Source organism: Oreochromis niloticus, linkage group LG14 (assembly GCF_001858045.2).
Source record: "Oreochromis niloticus isolate F11D_XX linkage group LG14, O_niloticus_UMD_NMBU, whole genome shotgun sequence".
Lineage (NCBI taxonomy): Eukaryota > Metazoa > Chordata > Actinopteri > Cichliformes > Cichlidae > Oreochromis > Oreochromis niloticus.
In genome coordinates, this window is record NC_031979.2 from 39,943,555 (window position 1) to 39,966,014 (window position 22,460).

Below are 22,460 nucleotides of genomic sequence, written 5' to 3' on the forward strand. Positions count from 1 at the left end.
GCGACCAATATAGCCACCTTTCTTTGCAAGGACACTCAAAAGCCTGCCATCCATGGATCCTGTCAGTGTTTTGATCTGTTCACCATCAACATTGCGTGCAGCAGCAACCACAGCCTCCCAGACACTGTTCAGAGAGGTGTACTGTTTTCCCTCCTTGTAAATCTCACATTTGATGATGGACCACAGGTTCTCAATGGGGTTCAGATCAGGTGAACAAGGAGGCCATGTCATTAGTTTTTCTTCTTTTATACCCTTTCTTGCCAGCCACGCTGTGGAGTACTTGGACGCGTGTGATGGAGCATTGTCCTGCATGAAAATCATGTTTTTCTTGAAGGATGCAGACTTCTTCCTGTACCACTGCTTGAAGAAGGTGTCTTCCAGAAACTGGCAGTAGGACTGGGAGTTGAGCTTGACTCCATCCTCAACCCGAAAAGGCTCCACAAGCTCCTCTTTGATGATACCAGCCCAAACCAGTACTCCACCTCCACCTTGCTGGCGTCTGAGTGGGACTGGAGCTCTCTGCCCTTTACCGATCCAGCCACGGGCCCATCCATCTGGCCCATCAAGACTCACTCTCATTTCATCAGTCCATAAAACCTTAGAAAAATCAGTCTTGAGATATTTCTTGGCCCAGTCTTGACGTTTCAGCTTGTGTGTCTTGTTCAGTGGTGGTCGTCTTTCAGCCTTTCTTACCTTGGCCATGTCTCTGAGTATTGCACACCTTGTGCTTTTGGGCACTCCAGTGATGTTGCAGCTCTGAAATATGGCCAAACTGGTGGCAAGTGGCATCTTGGCAGCTGCACGCTTGACTTTTCTCAGTTCATGGGCAGTTATTTTGCGCCTTGGTTTTTCCACACGCTTCTTGCGACCCTGTTGACTATTTTGAATGAAACGCTTGATTGTTCGATGATCACGCTTCAGAAGCTTTGCAATTTTAAGACTGCTGCATCCCTCTGCAAGATATCTCACTATTTTTGTCTTTTCTGAGCCTGTCAAGTCCTTCTTTTGACCCATTTTGCCAAAGGAAAGGAAGTTGCCTAATAATTATGCACACCTGATATAGGGTGTTGATGTCATTAGACCACACCCCTTCTCATTACAGAGATGCACATCACCTAATATGCTTAATTGGTAGTGGGCTTTCGAGCCTATACAGCTTGGAGTAAGACAACATGCATGAAGAGGATGATGTGGACAAAATACTCATTTGCCTAATAATTCTGCACTCCCTGTAGTTTTCACACAGCTGAATAAACGTCAAACAGAAAACTGATTAAACAGACGTGTGAGACGGTCAAGAGTTTACTCCAGAGTTTATTAAACTCCACCGAGACAGCGGTGACGGAGATCTGAAGGCTAGACCATCCCATTTCACAGCCACTCACTTCCGGTCTACCCGACCTTCTGAGGACCCGGCCCACGTAGACCACGAAGGCTGGGTCCTCAGGAGGACGCCGCCTATGAATTTGGACACCTCTAGAGATTGATTGTGTTTCAGGCTGTAAACATGTTTGTTTCTGCTGTGAAGCTTTAACATGGAAGTCTATGGAGACTGACTCACTGCTGCCCCTGCTGGACGTCAGAGGAACTGCAGGTTCAGTCTAACAGCAGCTCATACTGAGGCTATGACACTAAAGACAACATAAACATGAAGCTGCTCTGCTTCCCGACACACACACACACACACACACACACAGAGTTTCTGCAGAGGTGATAATATTCAGTCATGAAACTGGAGCTTCAGTTAAACTGAGGAACCTGATTTCTCGTCTCTCTGCTGATGGTTGAGGCGTCCAGTTTGACCTGCAGGACGGTTTTTGGTCGCTCCCGGTCACCATGGCAACCAGCAGCTTGTAAAAACAGACGGCGAATTGTTTCTTTTCATCGGCCAGAAAAAAATACAAGAAAAGAACAAGACGGAGGGTCTGTTTGTGAGGTGTGGGAATCTGCTGACGAGTGTGTGTGTGTGTGTGTGTGTGTGTGTGTGTGGATGGACAGATGAATGGACAGAAGTGTAATTAAATCGTCATCCTTCAGCTCCGGCTGAAAGTCCGTCTCCTCCTCCGTCTCTCTGAGTGATGTGCCGTCAGGATCCCATCGTTCCGGGCCTCCGAGCCAGCTGGACTTGGGCCCCGAGGCCCCGGGCCCCAGGCAGTGGTCCAGAAACACTGAAACATGATGGGATACCCAGCAGGTGCTACCTGAGAGGCGGTAAGCTGTGCGGGTGTTAGTGTTTCCTCAGGTTTGTTTAAAAAGGATGAAGACAACAGTTCAGTTTCTGCTCTGTGCGGTGGAGGTCTCCATCTGTAGTCAATACTCAAAGTAATGTAATAAAACCTGTTTAGTGTGAGGCAATGAGCCCTCAGGTGCACCTGAACAGGAAGCCCACCTGTTGGCACCTGGCTCATTTTCTGTACTCATTTAGCATTTGGTTGAACTTCCTTCAGGAAGCCTGCAGTCGCTCCAGCAGAGCTGCAGGAGCAGAATTCTTCATTTAGCATCGATGCATCTGAAGTCACGCTAAATAAAACCCAGTAAAAATAATTAAAAGTGATTTTAAAGGAGGACTAACATGGATAACACTTACACCGTCCTCCAGCATTGCAGGTGCTCCTTCAGCTCAGAGCGTAAGGCGGCGAAGGTGGTGCAAGGAAAGGAAGCAGAAGTGAGTTTGCAGAGCTGGAGTTACAGAGACAGCCTCATAAACCAGCGCTTCCCGGTCTTTTCATCAGTAATGCCAGATCCCTCTTCAACAAAATGGACGAAATAAGGCTCCAGGTTGTGACAGATCGCACCATTAGGATAGCTGTGTACTTATGATCACAGAATCCTGACTTCATCCATGCATCCCGAACTCAGCCATCATGCCAACAGACTACACAACATGGCGCTAAGACAGGACCATGGTTAGAGAAGAGTAGGTGGGGTGTGTGTAGATCAACAATAAATGGTAAATGGCCTGTATTTATGTCTGTGAAGGTTCTCAGTCATCCAGGTCATCGTAGTCAAAGGAGTTTGCAAAGAAAGGCGTCTGGACTTCTTTAAGTTTGTATTTATAAGGCCTCTTTAAGGCCTGTATTTATATAGCGCTTTTCTAGTCCCTAAGGACCCCAAAGCGCTTTACATATCCAGTCATCCACCCATTCACACACACATTCACACACTGTGAATGTGTGTGTGTCTGTGTCTGTACACAACAATAAGTGATGTACAGACACAGTGACTGTGGACAGCCATTGCTTCCCTGACATGGAGTAAATGAAATGGAGACCCTTCTACCTACCAAGGGAGTTCACTGTTGTTTACCTTCCACTGACTGCTAATGCTAACTCAGCTAACTATACACGAGCATTAGCTGACAGCAGAGGCGCTATCCTGACGCAGTTTCATTATTGCGGGGACTTCAATCATGTGGATCTGAGGATAGCGCTCCACAAATTCCATCAACGTGTAAAGTGCAGAAGTACCAGAAGATTCAACACGTTGGACAAGCTGTACTCTAACATCAACCTGGGCTACAGAGCTAAGCAGCTCCCACGTCTGACCCAGTACGCTCCTGTTACAGGACGTCAGGGCTCGTCTTGGTCATATGAAACCGACTTTAAGCCCCCTTGACGTCCTTCCTGCTTAGTGTGTTTGACTTTATTGGCCAACATCCAAATTTTGTCAAAGATCGTGGAAACAGTAGCAACACAACGTAACTATTTGTTGGGAAAAAAATAATGTTATGGACATTTTCCGTCTGCTTTTTGCAAATTGCTCTCCACTGAAACGACTGTCACGACATCTTGATGGCAGCAGAGTCCAGAGCTGTGGTTCAGTTGGACCTCAGCTCTGCCTTAAATACTGTAGATCACAGCATCATGATAAACAGGCTCAAGCACCTGTTTGGGATTACTGCTGTTCATTTTTTTCTATATATTTTTATTGAAATTTTCTGTTGTAAAATACAAACAAAATTTCAACACCCTCACATTCACGCACCCATCCATACATCAAACCGGCCTACATCATATTCAAATGTAGAAATAAGCATAGTTCTCACAGTAATACAAAAATACAAGGAATTAGGATAAACAAGATTCTCCCCTCCTTCCCTTCTTCTTTTTCTTCTTTCTCATAAACATCCTTCACCTCCATTCCCTAAAATATCCATATATGGCTTCCACATATTCACAAAGTTCCAGTTTTTGCAATATATGTTTATCTTTCCAGGCCTAGAGAGTCTGCAATTTCCTTCTTCCAGAGTCCCATGGAGGGAGCATCCATACTCCTCTACCATAGTGCAATGGCTCTTCTGGCTTGAAGTAGTCCATAGTCCAGTAATTTAGTTTTTTTCCCTGGTTGCTTAAATTCCCTTGGGTATATTCCAAGTACACAAAGTTTACCTTTTAAGACATTTGATGACATCTTTCCAAAATTCCTGGATTTTAGGACATTCCCATAAACAATGGAGAAGAGTTGCTCTGCTGTCATATTTGTCTTTTACTGTTCTGCTTTGTGGGGTCCCTCAGGGATCTGTCTTTGATTCAGTTCTCTTTTTGCTCTATATTTTCGCCCTAGGCCAAATCATTAGGCGTAACAATCATATTTTCTATCATCCGTATGCTGATGACATTCAGTTATACTCTTCTTTCAAAGAGTTTTATAAATTGCCTGACAGAAATCAAGGTTAAACAACAACATCCTCCAGCTAAACTCTGATTCTTGCTCCCGACTACATGATTTCAGAAATCAGGCAGCATTTCAGCTTCTTAGACTCTTCTGTTGAATCGAGCCTCAGAAAGCTCGGTGTCATATTTGACACTCTGTTGTTTGAGCAACAGACGGCTGGTCCAGAACTGTTTTTATTATCTCAGGAACATTTCAGACTGCTGATGACAAAGGCTGAACCTGAGATGATTCTTGGTAAATGGTAAATGGCCTGTATTTATATAGCGCCTTTCTGGTCCCTAAGGACCCCAAAGCGCTTTACATATCCAGTCATTCACCCATTCACACACACATTCACACACCGGTGATGGCAGCTACGTTGTAGCCACAGCCACCCTGGGGCGCACTGACAGAGGCGAGGCTGCCGGACACTGGCGCCACCGGGCCCTCTGACCATCACCAGTAGGCAACGGGTGAAGTGTCTTGCCCAAGGACACAACGACCGAGACCGTCCGAGCTGGGGCTCGAACCGGTAACCTTCCGATTACAAGGCGAACTCCCAACTCTTGAGCCACGATCTTCATGCTCTTATTTCTTCCTGTTTGCATTACTGTAACAGTCTCTTTACTTCTTTTAATAAATCAGCTTTGAATCGTCTTCAGACTGTGCAGAACGCTGCAGCGAGACTTTTAACAGGCACAAACAAAAGATCTCATATCACTCCAGTTCTTGCTTCTCTTCATTGGTTGGCAGTAAATTTAGGTTCTGACCATGTAGAGCTTGAGCATGGCCCTACATGGTCAAGCTCCCCAGTAGATCTCTGACCTCTTCCCGAGCTCTGAGGTCATCATGTCAGAGGCTGCTGGTGGTGATCGGGCCTTTCAGGCTCCACGGCTGCAGATTCCACTGAGTCTTTTAAAAAGCAGCTGGAGACATTTTTATTGAGACAAGCTTTTAATTAATTTGTTGTTTTTCTGTGGCAAGATCTGAAGACTGCTGTTCACAAACGCTGTCCATCTAATCTGACTGAGCTGGAGCTGTTTTGCAAAGAAGAATGGGCAAGGATTTCAGTCTGTAGATGTGCAAAGCTGGTAGAGACATACCCTAAAAGACTGGCAGCTGTAACTGCAGCAAAAGGTGGTTCTACAAAGTATTGACTCAGGGGGCTGAATAATTACGCACACCCCACTTTGCAGTTATTTATTTGTAAAAAATGTTTGGAGTCATGTATGATTTTCGTTCCACTTCTCACGTGTACACCACTTTGTATTGGTCTTTCACCTGGAATTCCAGTAACAGTGATTCATGTTTGTGGCTGTAATGTGACAAAATGTGGAAAAGTTCAAGGGGGCGAATACTTTTGTAAGCCACTGTATGTATATATATAATATTCTGCTCACGTTCTGTAACTTCTGTCGGTGCTGTGCTTTTGGAAACCGAATTTCCCAGAGGAACCCACCCAAGGGATTAATAAAGTTTTATCTTATCTTATCTTATCTTATCTTATCTTATCTTATCTTATCTCTTATTCATTTCTTATTTTATTGTGAAGCACGTTGTGATTCTTTATCTGTGAAAAGCACTATATAAATACATTTTACTTAGTATGACCACATGTCACTGGTTATGATTCCTGCATACACCCTCTCAGGACATTTGCATTAACAACTACGAGAACCATCTCAACCTGGCCTGATGATCCTCTCTGTGGACTGTTTTGAAAGGACTAACTGGGACATTTTTGAACATACAGACCTGGAATTATTCACTGACGGTGTGAAGAAACACATCTGGGCTTTTCCCAACCAGAAGCCTTGGATGACCAGGAAGGTCCAGCGGCTGCTTAAAGAGAGCTTTCAGGCCTGGTAACAAGGCCTTCTACAGCATGTCATGGTCCAGAAAGGCTTAGAGGGACTAGAGGGTTGAGGAGCACCTGCACATATTCCTCGAGACCAGCTTGTTGCCCTGCTGGGGCCCCTAGCTAACTCTCTCTCTGATTCTATACATGACCTGGGTGTCTATTTGGATAGCTCCTTTAAGCTCGATAAGCAAGTGTCATCTGTAGTTAAATCTGTTTTTTTTTTCAGTTGCGCCTGATTTCTAAAGCTAAGCATTATATACCACACAGGGACCTGGAAAAACTTATCCACACTTTTGTGACCTCCAGGTTAGACTATTGCAATTCTCTCTACTGTGGTCTCCGAGCCTTCTCTCTTTGAAGACTGCAGCTCGTTGAGAATGCTGCGGCTCGCCTTCTTACTGGAGCTAGAAAATTTGACCCTATTACTCCGGCTCTTGTTGATCTACACTGGTTACCTATTAAATATCGCATTGAGTTTAAAATCTTGCTACTCACTTTTAAAATCCTGAATAACATTGCGCCCAGCTACCTCACTGACCTCCTCAATCTGTACACTCCTTGTCGTGCATTAAGATCATCAGGTCAGTTACTCCTGGCCCAACCTAAGTTTAGACTGAAGACCAGAGGTGATCGTGCCTTTGCTTCAGCTGCACCCAACCTTTGGAACAGCCTCCCCGCTTCTATTCGAGCCTTGAACTCTATCCATTCCTTTAAATCAAGATTGAAAGCATATCTATTTGACTTGGCTTTCCTGACCAGTTAATACCGTTTTAAACTTATTTAAAATTATTAAATGTATTATTTTGTTATTAATTTTACTGCGGTTTTTGTCTTCGTAGTGGATTTTTTATTTGAGATCTGACCTTCCCTCTTTATTGAGGTTGATGCCTATTTTATTTAACTCTGGTCTATTAATGCCTCTATTCTGTCTGTGCACTAGCACTAGCCTGATCTGTACCCTGTCATTGACTTATGTTGATTCTCCATATTACTGTGAAGCACTTTGGTGTGCCTTCGGGTTTTTAAATGTGCTATATAAATAAAACTGTACTGTAACTGTATTGTACAGTAACAAGAGCAGGCAGGTCCAGCACATCACCAACTACAGGACCAGTCATGGAGCAGCTAAAGGTGGAGTCTCACTAGTGGAGAAGTTGAATTGTTTCTTTGCTCATGTTGAGGCAGAGCCTCCAGTGGCAGCTGCATGCAGCAGCGTACAACAACATCACCTCCATCCTCAAGGTGGAGGAGTGTGAGGTGAGGCTGTCCCAGGAAGGCAGCTGGACCTGATGTTGCTCCTGGATGTGTGCAGAGCAGCTGGCCGTGGTCTTTACCATAGATCTTTGATCTGTCACCGTCTGACGCCACAATCCCACCCCGCCTGACACCCTCCCCCTCCCCAAAAAATCACCTGTCGCCTGCCTGAATGACTCCTGGCAGGTGGCTCTCACCCCAGCATGATGAAATGTTTCAAGAGACTGATTCATAGCGCGTCGTTCATCCCTCCCTCCTTTGCTGCACACCAGTCTGCTTACAGGGCTCACAGGTTGACGATTGGCCTCCATGCTGTCTTGGAGCTGCGCACACTTCCTCTTTATTGACTTCAGCTTGGCTTTTAAAACCATCCTTCCTTACAGACTGGCGTGCAGACCTTGGACTGCCTTCTTCCACCTGTTGCTGGATTAAGGACTTTCTGACAGGTGGGCCCTCACACCTCGGTCATCAGCACCGCCTCTCTCCAGGACTGTGTGCTGAGCCCCGCCCACTACGGGGCTCCTCTCTGGTGGGGATGTCTCTGCCTACGGGGACGAAATGGAACTGCTGACAGGGTGGTGCACAAGGAACTACCTGATCCAGAAACAGCTAAGACCAAGGATCATTGTGGACCACTGGACGTCTGTTTCCTGGGAGTCCTCAGGAAAAACAACATCTCCCAAAAACTGTTGGTGTCCTTCTACTGACGCTGTATTGAAAGCATCCTGTGCTACTGTCTGTGTGTGTGGCTCTCCAGCTGCACAACAGCGTAGACGAAAACACTCCACAGAATCATTCAGACTGTCCAGGAGACCATCGGCTCTCCTCTGCCCTCTCTGAAGAGCTCCAAAGCTCCTGCTGCCTTAGAAGAGCCAAGAACATTTTAATAGACTCCTCACACCCCAGTCACAATTTGTTCCATCTGGAACAACAGCCTGCCATCTGGCATGACACAGGAGGCCTGAAAAACAGTTTCTATCTGGTGGCCATCAGGGCATCAAACAAGTCAAGTGGTTTTATTGTCATTCCAACCATGTGCAGTGGTACAGTACACAGTGAAGTGAGACAACGAGACCATGATACTACATATGACAGACAACAACACAGGACTACATAAAGTGCAAAGTGTGCAAAAACAAAAAACAGTCTAACACCCGACAGAACAGAACAACACAGACACACACAAGTAGAGACGCTGCTGGACCTTCTTAGTTATGGAGCTGGTGCTGAGGGACCAGGAGAGGTTCTCCACCAGGTGGACACCAAGGAATCTGGTGCTCTTGACGACCTCCACAGAGGATCCATCGATGTTCAGGGGACAGTGATCTCTCCGTGCTCTCCTGAGGTCAACAATCATGGCTTTTGCTTTGTCCACTGTAATAAACACACAGCGTAGGCGACCACATTTCAATGCTTTTCAGGATTCTGTTATTACTCTCGTCACGACACACACACACACACACACACACACGCACACACACACACACACACACACACACACACACACACACACACAGAGTTCTAAAGCTCACAGCTCCCCAACAACAACAACTAAGACAGGATCTATTTCACCCTTTTAACGCAGGTGCAGCGTGATCGTTTGTGCCGCTCAGGTGCGTCCGCCTCGCTGCAGCCGCACCACGTCCACGTTCTGCCACCGTCCCATTAGATGGTGTCACATTAGATGGTGTCACATTAGAGTTACAGGTGCAATGGTGTGAATGACTGTCATAGTAAGGAAGGCACTTGATCTCATTATATTGCATGTATTTATTTCATGTATTTATAATGACAATAAAGACAAAGACAGGATGGATGGCGCTGAGTGTGATGTCAGCAGTCTCACAGCAGGTGCAGTATCAGCAGTACCTGCTGCAGATGTCATTTCTCTCTGAGAAATGTGGAAAATGCGAGTCCTGCAGACTAATGTCAGGCTCATCGTGAAGAAAGAGTGATGATGAGACATTCAGGGACCAAAGCGTAATCACGGCTCTTCTCTCAGTTTGACCTTCACTTTCCTCAGGAGAACACTGACTTTCTAACAAACTGGCTCTCGGATGAGTTTTGGTTTCAGGTTTCTGTCAATGTATCGATCGATTCTCACCCTGCCAGCACAGAGCGAGTTGCTGTGAGGTCACAGCAGTGTTGTAGTGCATGATGGGAATCTGCCAGGCCACTCAGCTGCCAACATTTAAACCTCATTCAGCTCACAATGCAGCGTTAATGAGCTGCTTAACATGCGCCATATGATGAGCTCCTCTAAAGATGCCTTGCAGGCACTTTGTCAGAGTGAAGGTGACCGTGAACTGGACAGAGACGCCGAGTGTGGGCGGAGAGATAAACAAGACAACAATGCAAACGGGGGGGGGTGTTATTGAGGGGCCTGCGAGGAGTGATTAATTCATCCCTCCCAGATTACTTTAGGCAATAAGACGTCCAGAATTAATCCATCAGCAGGGCTTTGCCTTTCTGTTGTTTCAGCCACATTAATCAATACTTTAATATTAATGACTGTGGGTGTGCAAAAGGTCACGACCACATTCAGAGCACAAGTCTCAACAGAAAACGTGGCTGGATGTTTCCATCGCTGCTGTGTGAATAAGAAGCTAACTGTGGATGCTCCTCACCTCTAAACTGAAAGTCTAAACATGTAAGAGCCGTCAAACAACGGCATGAAGCAAATCAATAAAGCCAGATCATCAGCATCAGAGGACCGATGACGGAGCCTTGGGGAACTCCACACGTTGTTGAGTTTATCACAGGTTTCTCTTCTGAATCCTCCCACATCAAGTTTTTTCTCTTCATTATTTCTGTAAAGTCATAAACGGATAGAAACCTGCACCGAGTTCAATCTGTTCAATCACAGGACCTTTGTGTGTGTGTGTAGTACTAGTAGTGTAGTATTTGTAGTATGTAAGGACTTTTTGATGTGTGTATTTTTAGGTCTACAGGTCTGTTTTGTTAGTATTTCTCAGTTTGTAAAGGATTTTTGGTTTTTGCTGTTTTCGTGCCTCTCTCACAGGAAGCTGTTGAGTGTTTGGACAGATGTTCTTAGCAGAGACGAAACAACTGCTGCACATCTGGACCGCTGCTGCTGGGAAAACACCTCAGGGTGGCCCAACCTGCAGTCTGGAGCCCCGAGGGGCCCCTGAGGCCCCAGAGGGGAACACCAGTCGCGGGTCTGGCTTTGTTTATCCGCTGAGTGAGCTCAGTGCTTAAACAGAACCGTGGTTCCGGTGGGAAAGAGTTAAACTGCTCTCCTCACCTGACCCCGCCCCTCCGGACCAGCCCCGCTGCAGCAGCGAGCGGAGACTCCGGGAACTTCACTCAGTTTGTTCCCGAGCGGAGCGCGTTCCTCCCTCGGGTCCCGGACCACGCTGAGCACGCGCACGGAGCGGATCGGGTCGTGGCGGGTCTACAGGGTTCGGATCTTTCCCGCTTTTTGTTTTTCTGCCTGAAGTGGAGCTCGCGCGACTCTCAGCTCCGCGGAGCGTCCGTGCGTAAATCTGCGCGCCTGGAAACTCCGTGGGATGACGCACGCGCTCACCGATCGATTGTTTGACTGATTGATTGACGGACACGCTGTCCGAGACTCGCCATGGACCTCGTTCAACTGATGATGATGATGGTGATGGTGATGTTGAAGGTCAGTGTCGGGACCGACTTCAGACAAACTGGGAGAGAACAAAGAGCGCGCAGTCAGCCTGAGGTCAGACACAGATCATAACCCTCCTCCTCCTCCTCTTCATCCTGGCGCTGGAGCAGGCTCTTGTTCGCTCAAACTTAGTTCAGATCCTTAAAACAGGAAATGATGAAGTTTCTGACCTGAGATCAGATGTTTTCGCGCTTTTCTTTCTCTCTGACGATAAACTGAAGATGAATCTGAACGTTTTTCACTCTTTCACACATCAAACTCAAATAAACACGCGATTGGAGTCACGTGATTGGCTCTCAGCTGAGGGACCCTGAAGGTCAGACAGCAACTGATCAGTGGCCCGCTCAGACTCCAACATCAGTTTGGAGCTTTTGTGAGAGTGGGTGGGGGGCTGATTTCTGGGTCTGAAAAGTCCTTGAAGCATAAATCTGTGAAATGGTTTACAACATTTTCTTCGATTTAAAGTTAGGAAACAAAAGTGAAACGTGATGAGAGTGTGTCTGCGCTGTAATCTTTTTTTTCGCTGCGTCTCTTTGTGATGTAGTCTGAGTCTGTTTTCCACGAAGCTCTCTGAAGAGTTTGCAGACGTTTTGTGGTCCCTGTGGTTCTGCCGTCTCTTTGTGCTCATTGAAACTTTTGGAATGATTCTTTAAACATCTTAAGTTGACTTTGCTGAAATAGCTGACTGGTTTGGTTTTGAATATTTGGAATGAGCCTTTAAAAGCCTGCAGAGCATAGAGGTGACCTCACACAGTCCTGCACTGCTGATTAAAATGTTTACTGCTTTGTGCCTCAGACTGAATGTAAAAACGTTCACACTGTCTGAAATCTGATCAAACTCTGTAAGTTTGACACTACCTGTGAAACAGACTCCAGCCAGGTCTCAGGTTCGTTTCCTCAGTTACACTCAGGTCCCCGGTGTGTTAGCATCACCTGCAGTCTGCTGTCAGTCTGAACTCACCCATCGTTATCACAGTTTTGGTTCCTTCAGTCGATCCAGATCTGAAACAGATCAAATATTCATTTTTTGCTGCTCGTTGTCACAAATGTGAAGCCGCTGATGTTGTCTGTGAGCTGATCTGTCAGTGTCAGCACTGATAACAGGAGAAACACCCCTCAGCCAGATTTGGAGTGTTGATGTTGCACAGTCTGTCCACCAGAGGGCGCTCTGCAAGTTTCCTGCAGTAACAGCAAACAGCTGCTGGGAGCAGAGCATAAACGGGTGAATGAACAGCGCCACAGCAGAATCTGTAGTTGGTGGTGTCCACACAGCAGGGGGCGCTGGGTGCAGCCTGTGGGGTCGTTTCAGTCTGAGCGCTCAGATGTGCGAGTGGACTTTCTAACAAGTGAAACGTGGAGGCAGAGGAGGGTCAGCCGAGTTCACATGTGGCTGACACAAATGTGGGGAGGGGGGGGATCAAAGCAGCCACACATGAAAGAGACAAAGAAGGAAGTGTTTCACATCTGTATGGAATCAGCCTACTGCCACATCTGTCCACATCTGCGCACAGAGCCTGCCAGAGTCTCCTTTTTCATTAGAGAGCTGCAGTATTTCTGATTCTGTTTGAACAGCGTCACATTCACGGCTGCTGGGATTCGAGCTTTTATTTTGAAATAGTCACAGGAAATCACAGAGGTCAGGACTTCCTGTTATTACTGGGGCGAAATGCTGCAGCTGCATCAGCTCCTGACTTTGGTAAAACCAGTCATTTATGTGACCTATGACCTGAAACTACAGGTGGTGCCAAATCATCAATGACAGAAAACCTCCAGAGGGAGCTCGCCGTGCTCGATAAAACAGCCCCAGTCAGCAAAACCAACGTGGCTGAGTCATGAGCTGGTCTGCATCCACAGACACGGGTACCGGCTAATTAGGGCTCAGTACCATCCAATCAAAATCCTCCAGTTTGCCGCATTAATCTGGAGCTCAGCCTTTGTGGACGCTCTGTCACTACAGTGACCTCACAGCAGACATATTATTGGTCAGATGATGTCATTAAAAAAGCCCCAACAGCACAAACACAGTCCAGACGTCCCGTATCCACAGAGACCAAACAGTTTGTGTATCAGGCTGTAAACATGTTTAATTCTTCTGTAAAGTTTGAAAACGGGAGTCTATGGGGACTGACTCACTGCTGCCTCTGCTGGACGCTAGAGGCACTGCAACTGATTTTAAGAAAGCTGATTGGTCATTAACTCTGCGTGTTTGCTGTGTTTCAGATGTCTGACAGCAGCAGATCGATGGAAGTGTTCGGGGACCGAGCAGCAAGAAGCAAACGCTATGCCATCAACCCTCTGGGACACAAGTGGACTCACCACAACGTCACGTACAGGTAGAGAAACACCTGTACAGACTTAATAACATCCTGTGATTCATTCAGTGAAGCTCTGAGGTCATCACATGTACTCTTACAAGGTCAGGAACTTCAAAATGCTCCGTTTCTCTAATTGTTCTCCAAGATTGTGTGTAAGTTTAATGTCTTCATTGTCTAATTGTGGCTCTTTCTCTTATTTTGCTGCATTTCAGCGTTTATTGGTTGGACCTCTGCATCTCTGCCACAGCTTGTATTAAAGCACATTCCACGTGTAGAATATTTAATTATGAAGGTAAACATTTGGAGCCTGAAATTCAATTTAATACTGAGGGCCTGCTGGCTGTCGTATCTACTATGATTCAGGATGTCACCCAGCAGGAGCCTGAACAATGAAAGTGACCCTCAGAGCCTCGTGGTCGGCCTCCAATTTATACAAGTCAAAAATAATGAGACGAATATAAACCACAAGACAGAGAATAATCTCTGGTGTCCGAGAGTCTAACCAATAAACAGCACAGAAACCAACCCTTCCTCCTCCTCCTCATCATCAGCAGCAGCCTCAGGTCAAAGTCTAGAAACAATCTTGACACTCAGGAACCATCGCTGTAACTCCTGCAGGCAGTTATTTGGGTGGTTATTTTCATTCTGGCCCCTCCCATGCAGGTATAGGTAAAGGGCTTTAAGTCCCAGGTGGAGCCCGGGTGACTTTATTTGACACCCGGATGTTTTTTTTGTTAATGACTGAAAAACGTTCACAGATGATGATGAAGAAAGCAAATGGTGCAGCATCATGATTGGCTCATATGTTTCCTGATTCGATGCTGATGAGTCCCTACCTCACTGATTGCCCTCCCATTGTATTTCTACACCAATCACACAACTGAGATCAGAGGAGGCGGAGCATCGTTCTCTGAGGACCAATCAGAGTCCAGATACCTGTCTGTCTCTTCCATCTCAGGATCATCCAGTTCCCCAACACCCTGAATGTGGAGGACACCAGGAAGGCCATCGGCATCGCCTTCACAAAGTGGAGTGACGTGTCTCCGCTGACCTTCACCGAGGTTACTGACGGCAACGCTACTGCTGACATCACCATCGGTAGGACTGAACGTTTACTTCGGTAGCACTGTCCACTTCCTGCTGTGACAAAACAAATTTCCCACGTGTGGGACTAATAAAGCTTATCTTATCTTATCTTATCTTAACTTTGACACCTGCTGTTGACCCGCAGGGTCAGGTTAACACGCACCTCTCTCTGTGTGGGAGACTTCATTTGTAAAGGGCTAACTTCTGCTTAACGTGATGCTAAGCCATGGATTAGAGCCCTAACCCGGGCACTAAACAGGTCACAGGTCACCTCGCAATTGTAACTGCCTGTGTTCAAAGTGATTCAAACCTTAGAAAAAACAACCAAAGTATCAACAGAAGGTGGAGAGACAACCTCGATGTTGTGTTGAACAGAAATCAGTTGATATTAAAATAGAGCAGGCTGTTGTTTCATGTTATACCAGTTTGTACCACTGTGATGGACCGAGTTGAAAAAGCAGGAGGAGTCACAGGAATGATTAGAAAAATAGGGCTGCCATTTATTTAACCCCAAAATTATATTTACAAAAGTAATAAATGTTGAGCTCATAAAAGGTCAAAGAAACAAAACTGAACTCAGGCAAAGAACCCAAAACTTAACAAACCAAACAAACATAACTGACCTAAACATGAAATGACACACAAGGGTTTATATGATGGCTGATCAGACCACCATGACACACTAACAAAACAAAACATAATCATAAACAACAAACAATGCAGTCTGGTTTGTTAATAAACTAAACACCAAAGAAGAAAATCAAACACATTAAACCCTAAACTCAAATATTTAATTAAATACAAATACTTTGTTTTTAATTAAAGAAAACACACATTCTCCCCCTTCAGCAGGAAGTGGTGGTGCGGTCCAATTATCCCTCTTTGTATTTAATGGTTTCAAACCCTGGCTACCACCTTTTGTCTGGCAACTCCCCGGATCATGGCAGGTAAGAAGTAAAAGAAACAAAGGTTAGTCAAAAATCAAAGTAATGAACTGGTGTGAATACATAAGTAAACTAAATGTGCGCGCTTACAAATAGAACAAATGTATCCAAACCATTCATCAAACTTATCGGAAACTGAAGTGTGTTATTGTGTTCAAACAAAGAAATGAAAATACACAAGACTTACCGACTTTAGAGTGTGGCCATGGGATTGGCCCTCACACACAGAAGATGGCGTAGTGAGTCAGCCAAACCTTTGCTGGTGGGCTGGACAAGCTGAAGGTTCTGAACGAAGCGGCGGTAAGAGTAAAACTCTGCCCCCTGCTGGTGAAGGGTGAAGGCTGCATGTTGCTGATGGTAATTAAACAAGTGCGTGAAACGGGTTTTATCTTGGTGGATCAGGTGGTTCAGTAGGTCGTCCTCATGAAAGGACACGTCTGCAGGATGAGGAGCTCTTCCTGCACTTGGCTAAGTTCTGCTTTGGTCCTCTGAGATGTTCCACTTCAGTTTCCTGTTTCCAGGTTTCTACACCTTCAACCACACGGACTGCTGGTGGTCTCCTCTCCACCCGTGTTTCGATGGGCTGAACGGCGAGCTGGCGCACGCCTTCCTGCCACCACGGGGAGAAATTCACTTTGACAACCACGAGTTCTGGATCCTCGGGAAGTCCCGCTTTAGCTGGAAACAAGGTTGGAGCACGTAGGATGGTTCTGTGTGTGTTTAGTGTGTTCCTAGAAGGCCACTGTACTCTGAGAGATTAAAGAAACAGTACAAATGTTGTTTCAGGTGTTCTTCTTTGAATTTCAGACTTTTTGAAAGTCTGAAGTTTAAGGTTCTGAAGGGAAGCTTCAGCTTAAGAGTTTATACGTTTTTCTTTTTTTGTCTGAATTTGTGTCTCTAATGGGAGAAAAACACTGGCGTTTACAACGTGTGTGTGTGTGTGTGTGTTATAAACAGCAGTGTTGATATCGTGACAGGATTTATCCCTCGATGCTTCTTAAATGAGACAAAATCTAAACAAACACCTGAAACATGACTGACAGGAAGAGCGCAGCAGAAACCTCACAGAGATCATTCTGATCAGCTTCTGGAAGCCTGCTGAGGGGCAGCAGTCACAGGCTGCGAGCGTGGTGGGCGTGGTCTGTTTGTAGGAGACTGCAGCAGGAGTGACGCTCCTCTGAGAACACATCATTACCATCCTGAAGCCGGTGCTCTGAGGATGATGATGATTGGATGTAAAAATCTGAAATCATGTTTGCAGAGCTGCAGTTTCCAGGCCGGAGGGTTCTCGACCGTTCGCTGACGCTGTGAGCCTCTGACTGATTGCGGTCATGTGATCCCTCCTGCAGGAGTCTGGCTGAACGACCTGGTCCAGGTGGCGGCACACGAGATCGGCCACGCTCTGGGTTTGTGGCACTCCAGAGACCCTCAGGCTCTGATGCATCCCAATGCCACCTACACCGGACAGAGGAACATCGCCCAGGACGACGTGTGGGGCATCCAGAGACTCTACGGTAACGACCAGAGCAGCCGGCAACGAGCTCTTCCTGCTTCAGTCAGGTTTACAGCTGTTCACTGCAAAGCTGGGAAACAGCACAAATATGTATTTGAGATATTTAAGGTGGACTGAGGGGAAACTGCTCTGGGGTCTGACCGATCAGAAATAAACATCCACTGATGCAGACAGGCGGAAACACGCCGCTGCATCATGTGACGTGTGTTTGTTGTGTTTAAGTGACTGGACGCGTCTGTCGCTCTGCAGGTTGTCTGGATAAGAAGCGAGTCTGCGACCCGTGGGCTCGGCTCGGCTTCTGCGAGCGAAGGAAGACGTTCATGAAGAAGAACTGTCCTCAGCGCTGTGATTTCTGCTACGGTGAGGCCCCTCTGACCTCCGACACCCTCACAGAAGCCCGCATGACGCTCATTGCCCGTCTCCATCCTCTTCCCACTGCAGAGCCTCTGGAGGTGGTCACCACAGCAACGCCGCCGGCAGCCAACACGAAGATCAAGATGGTTCCTCGGGGGAAGGTGGTGGGTTTCCGGTGTGGGACAAAAAACACCCGCTCCCCCCCCAAAGTCAGGTCAGCTCATCAATGCTGACGTAATCATTATTGTGGGTGATTTTTAACATCCATGTAGATGCTAAAAATGATAACCTTAACATTTAATCTGTTATTAGACTCAATTGGCTTCTCTCAAAATGTAAAAGAACCCACCCACCACTTTAATCACACTCTAGATCTTGTTTTAACATATGGCATAGAAACTGAACATTTAACAGTGTTTCCTGAAAACCCTCTGCTGTCTCATCATTTCCTGATAACATTTACATTTACAATAATTGATTGCACAGCAGTGGAGAGTAGACTTTATCACAGTAGATGTCTTTCTGAAAGCGCTGTAACTAAGTTTAAGAATATAATCCACCCACTGTTATCATCTTCAATGCCCTGTACCAACATAGAGCAGAGCAGCTATCTGAACGCTACTCCAACAGAGGTCGATTATCTTGTTAATAATTTTACCTCCTCACTACGTACGACTCTGGATACTGTAGCTCCTGTGAAAACTAAGGCCTCAAATCAGAAGTACCTGACTCCGTGGTATAATTCTCAAACACGTAGCCTAAAGCAGATAACTCGTAAGCTGGAGAGGAAATGGCGTGTCACAAATTTAGAGGCTCATCATTTAGCCTGGAGAAATAGTTTGCTGCTTTATAAGAAAGCCCTCCGCAAAGCCAGAACATCTTACTATTCGTCACTGATTGAAGAAAATAAGAACAACCCCAGGTTTCTCTTCAGCACTGTAGCCAGGCTGACAAACAGTCAGAGCTCTACTGAGCCAACCATCCCTTTAACGTTAACTAGTAATGACTTCATGAACTTCTTCACAAATAAAATTTTTATCATTAGAGAAAAAATTACCAATAATTATCTCACAGTCCTCTTCAGTTCTCACGTTGAGCTTAATTATGGAGTTCCACAGGGTTCAGTGCTAGGACCAATTCTGTTTACATTATACATGCTTCCCTTAGGAAGCATCATTAGAAGACATAGCATACATTTTCACTGCTATGCAGATGACACGCAGCTCTATCTGTCCATGAAGCCAGGTAACACACACCAATTAGTTAAACTGCAGGAATGTCTTAAAGACATAAAGACCTGGATGGCCGCTAACTTTCTGCTTCTTAATTCAGATCAAACTGAGGTTATTGTACTCGGCCCTGAAAATCTTAGAAATATGGTATCGAAGCAGATTCTTACTCTGGATGGCATTACCTTGGCCTCCAGTAATGCTGTGAGGAACCTTGGAGTCATTTTTGACCAGGACATGTCCTTCAACGCACATATTAAACAAATATGTAAGACTGCTTTCTTCCATTTGTGCAACATCTCTAAAGTTAGAAATATCCTGTCTCAGAGTGACGCTGAAAAACTAGTTCATGCATTTATTACTTCCAGGCTGGACTACTGTAATTCATTATTATCAGGATGTCCTAAAAACTCGCTGAAAAGCCTTCAGCTGATCCAAAATGCTGCAGCAAGAGTCCTGACAGGGACTAGAAAGAGAGAGCAGATTTCTCCTGTTTTGGCTTCCCTTCATTGGCTTCCTGTTAAATCCAGAATTCAAAATCCTGCTCCTCACATACAAGGTCTTAAATAATCAGGCCCCATCTTATCTTAATGACCTTGTAGTACCATATCACCCTATTAGAGCACTTCGCTCTCACACTGCAGGCCTACTTGTTGTTCCTAGAGTATTTAAAAGTAGAATGGGAGGCAGAGCCTTCAGTTTTCAGGCCCCTCTTCTGTGGAACCAGCTTCCAGTTTGGATTCGGGAGACAGACACTATCTCTACTTTCAAGATTAGGCTTCAAACTTTCCTTTTTCATGTTTTGAAGTCAATGCTGAGGTGTCACTGGTCATGGTCACAGCTCATCAAGGTTAAAATCTTTCTCGGAGAGTTTCAAATAAAGGAGCCAGGAGGAGTTACAGTTAACGAGCGGGGCTTGTGGTCGTTTTTTGTACAGCTGTTTGAATGATTGTGGGTGGAGCTGAAAGCTTAAAGGTCTGTTGTGTCTGTGGTTTTCCTGCAGTTGGTACAAAGATGGCGAGCAGATCCTCTCATCCATTCCAGGGTACATCGTCATGAAGGACCGAGACCTGCGCATTGTCGCCAACGAGTTCAACGAAGGCGTTTATACCTGCCGCGTCCATCGCCGTGGCGACATCGTCTCTGCAAACTCCTGGGCCATCCGACTGAAGCCGGAGCAGCCATCCAACAGCTGAAGACGACAGACAGGTGACCCGACAGGAAGCGTGGTGTCTGTGGACTTTTTTCCTGACCTCAATGGACTTTAAAGATTAAAGAACAACGAACCATTGGCAGCTCTGTGATGTCACGGCGCCCCCTTCTCATGACTGCGAATGACATCACAATGTGTAAAGTGGTGACTGAGCTGAGTGGATGGCGTTTTGGTGATGAGCAGCCTGCTGCTCATCGTACGTGAGAATATTTCTATAGCCCGTAGGAACCGCAGCTTTTGACCCCGCCCACTTTAGTTGCAGTGTTTGAGTTAGTTACTTAGCAACGACAGTCATGTAATCCCTCTTTGGCCTTTGACCTTTGCTTAGACTTGTATCCTGTCAGACGCTGTTCCTCTGTCCTCCATCATGGGAAAGCTGTTTCACGTCTTTGTGCACTTCCTGTTTCCCCCGCCCCGCCTGTCCTGACCGCCACGGTTTGACTGCTGGACTGAAGCAGAGCAGCTTTGCATGATTCACAGTTCAGACTAATCCCGCCTCACAAACAGTAGACCAGGCAGTTCAGCAGAGTGGGTCTGATGTCATCGTCCGTCCACTGGAGGACAGAAGAACCCGTAGGACAGGAGGCAGCACTCTGGATGCGAGTGATGGATGCTACGACAGGTGTGAGTCCTTCACTCAGTAAACTGGCGGTGTCCTCTTTCTGTCCTTAATGTGTGACATATGTTTGTTATTTTGTTAAAAATTACAGAAATAAACAGAAACATTTTAGTAAATGTTTTCCTGCTGGACGCAGCTCATATGTGGTCGAGGGTCGAGCCCGCTGGTGGCAGATGAAATATGATGAATATTCAGATGAAAACAGGTCAGAAATGGGTTAGACAATGAATGTGTGTGTGTGTGTGTGTGTGTGTGTGTGTGTGTGAGAGAGAGACGCTGATGTTCGTGGAAACAAAGGCCTGAGAACAAAGAGTGTCTGCAGGGTTAGCGTGGGTCGCTAACCCTGCAGACACAAACAAACCGACAAAATCGTTTTAAAAATCAAAAACAGGCAAACAAAGTTTAACTTTCTCAAATTAAAATATTATAAACTAAATAACTACAACAAATAAATAGAATAAATAGATAAAAATAAACGTGAAATATGAATATTCTGAAAGTAAATCAAAGATTTGTTTTGTGATATTTTTGATTTTTACACAATTACTATTAATAAATAAACAAATCAGCGAACAGGAAACAGGAAGTAAACTAAAAACAATAAATGACAGAATTAAAACACATTTAGTGTAAAAAGATACAAAATAATATTTATAATAAAATCTATAAAAAATAATTGTTTACAGTGAAGAGCAGCTCAGGACAAAAAATGTACATAACCATTTTGACACACACACACACACACACACACACAGACAGTCTTATGTGTGTATTCATGTTGTTGTTTCTATATTGTATTTAATAAATGGAAACTAATTATTTTCACATAATTATGTGAAAATAAGTTCGAAATGTTCAAAAGTTCAGACTGCAGAGTATTGATTGATCAGCTGTTTGTTTATGCTGATCAATGAGGCCTGAAAACATGGTTCACCCTCACACAGCACCACCTGGTGGGCCAACAGAGACACTGCAGCAGCTTCCTGCTGCTGTGTCCAAATTCAGAGGCTGCATCCTCCTGAGGCCGATTACGTCACAGCAACGCGACGAAGGGTGTCCAAATTCGTAGACGCCTCCAAATGCGTCCTTCTTTTTTCCAGATTTGAAGGGTGGGTCGGGTGTATCCTTCGTGGCCCACCATATCCCAGCATTCATAGCGTTTCCAACAATGGCGGCAGCTACTTAGATTTAATATTACTCTTATTAATCTTTCTGGGTCACAAAGTAAACTTTTAACATATTTTCAGGCGAGAATGTAGCTGTGTAAACCTCAAATATCTGCAGATTTATCAAGACACCACATATTTGTAAAAGGTTAAACATGATATATAAGTCACTTAGATAACTTCAAAATGTTGTTTGGCTTTTTTCAGTGTTTCATTTGTTCCTGAGTAAATCGGTTTGGCTGAGATTAAAGTTATAGTTTTCACACAGCTGATTAAACAGAAGTGTGAGACGGTCTACGGTTTACTCCAGTGTCCTGTTATATTTTAGATAGCAAGGAGCAGACGGCTGAGTTTATTAAACTCCACCGAGACGGCGGTGACGCAGATCAGAAAGTTAGACCGTCCAATTTCACAGTCGCTCACTTCAGCCTTCAGAGGACCCGGCCCACATAGACGACGAAGGCCGGGTCCTCAGGAGCACGCAGCCTATGAACTGAGACGCAGCTAATGTGTAATAAATAAACTGAGGGGTGAGGAATAGACCCTGTGCACGAGAAAATGCTAACTTCCTGGTTTGAGACTGGATGTGGGGTTGTAC

At 45.5% G+C, this 22,460-nt stretch overlaps 1 protein-coding gene across 3 annotated transcripts; it reads left to right on the forward strand.

Moving 5' to 3' along the window:
• The first annotated feature begins 1,546 nt into the window (after positions 1-1,546).
• On the forward strand, positions 1,547-20,812 carry mmp23bb (matrix metallopeptidase 23bb). 3 transcript variants are annotated; one of them, XM_025897840.1, is made up of 8 exons: positions 1,547-2,211; positions 13,644-13,756; positions 14,697-14,836; positions 16,290-16,457; positions 17,118-17,282; positions 17,531-17,641; positions 17,723-17,849; positions 19,868-20,812. In XM_025897840.1, the coding sequence occupies exons 2-8, from the start codon at positions 13,644-13,646 to the stop codon at positions 20,058-20,060; spliced, it is 1,017 nt and encodes a 338-aa protein (XP_025753625.1). In that variant the 5' UTR covers positions 1,547-2,211; the 3' UTR covers positions 20,061-20,812. The 3 variants fall into 3 exon arrangements, with proteins under 3 accessions (XP_025753625.1, XP_025753624.1, XP_003457883.1); XM_025897839.1 differs by lacking the exon at positions 1,547-2,211 and adding an exon at positions 11,103-11,477; XM_003457835.5 differs by lacking the exon at positions 1,547-2,211 and adding an exon at positions 11,103-11,414.
• Positions 20,813-22,460: the final 1,648 nt, after the last annotated feature.

What these genes read in the sequence shown, in the direction of transcription:
- mmp23bb (XM_025897839.1), top strand. Translation starts at nt 11,367, where the DNA reads ATGGACCTCGTTCAACTGATGATGATGATGGTGATGGTGATGTTGAAG. An exon ending in CACCACAACGTCACGTACAG is followed by an intron (nt 13,757 to 14,696) that starts GTAGAGAAACAC and finishes CTTCCATCTCAG; the next exon opens with GATCATCCAGTTCCCCAACA. An exon ending in CGCTCCCCCCCCAAAGTCAG is followed by an intron (nt 17,850 to 19,867) that starts GTCAGCTCATCA and finishes GTTTTCCTGCAG; the next exon opens with TTGGTACAAAGATGGCGAGC.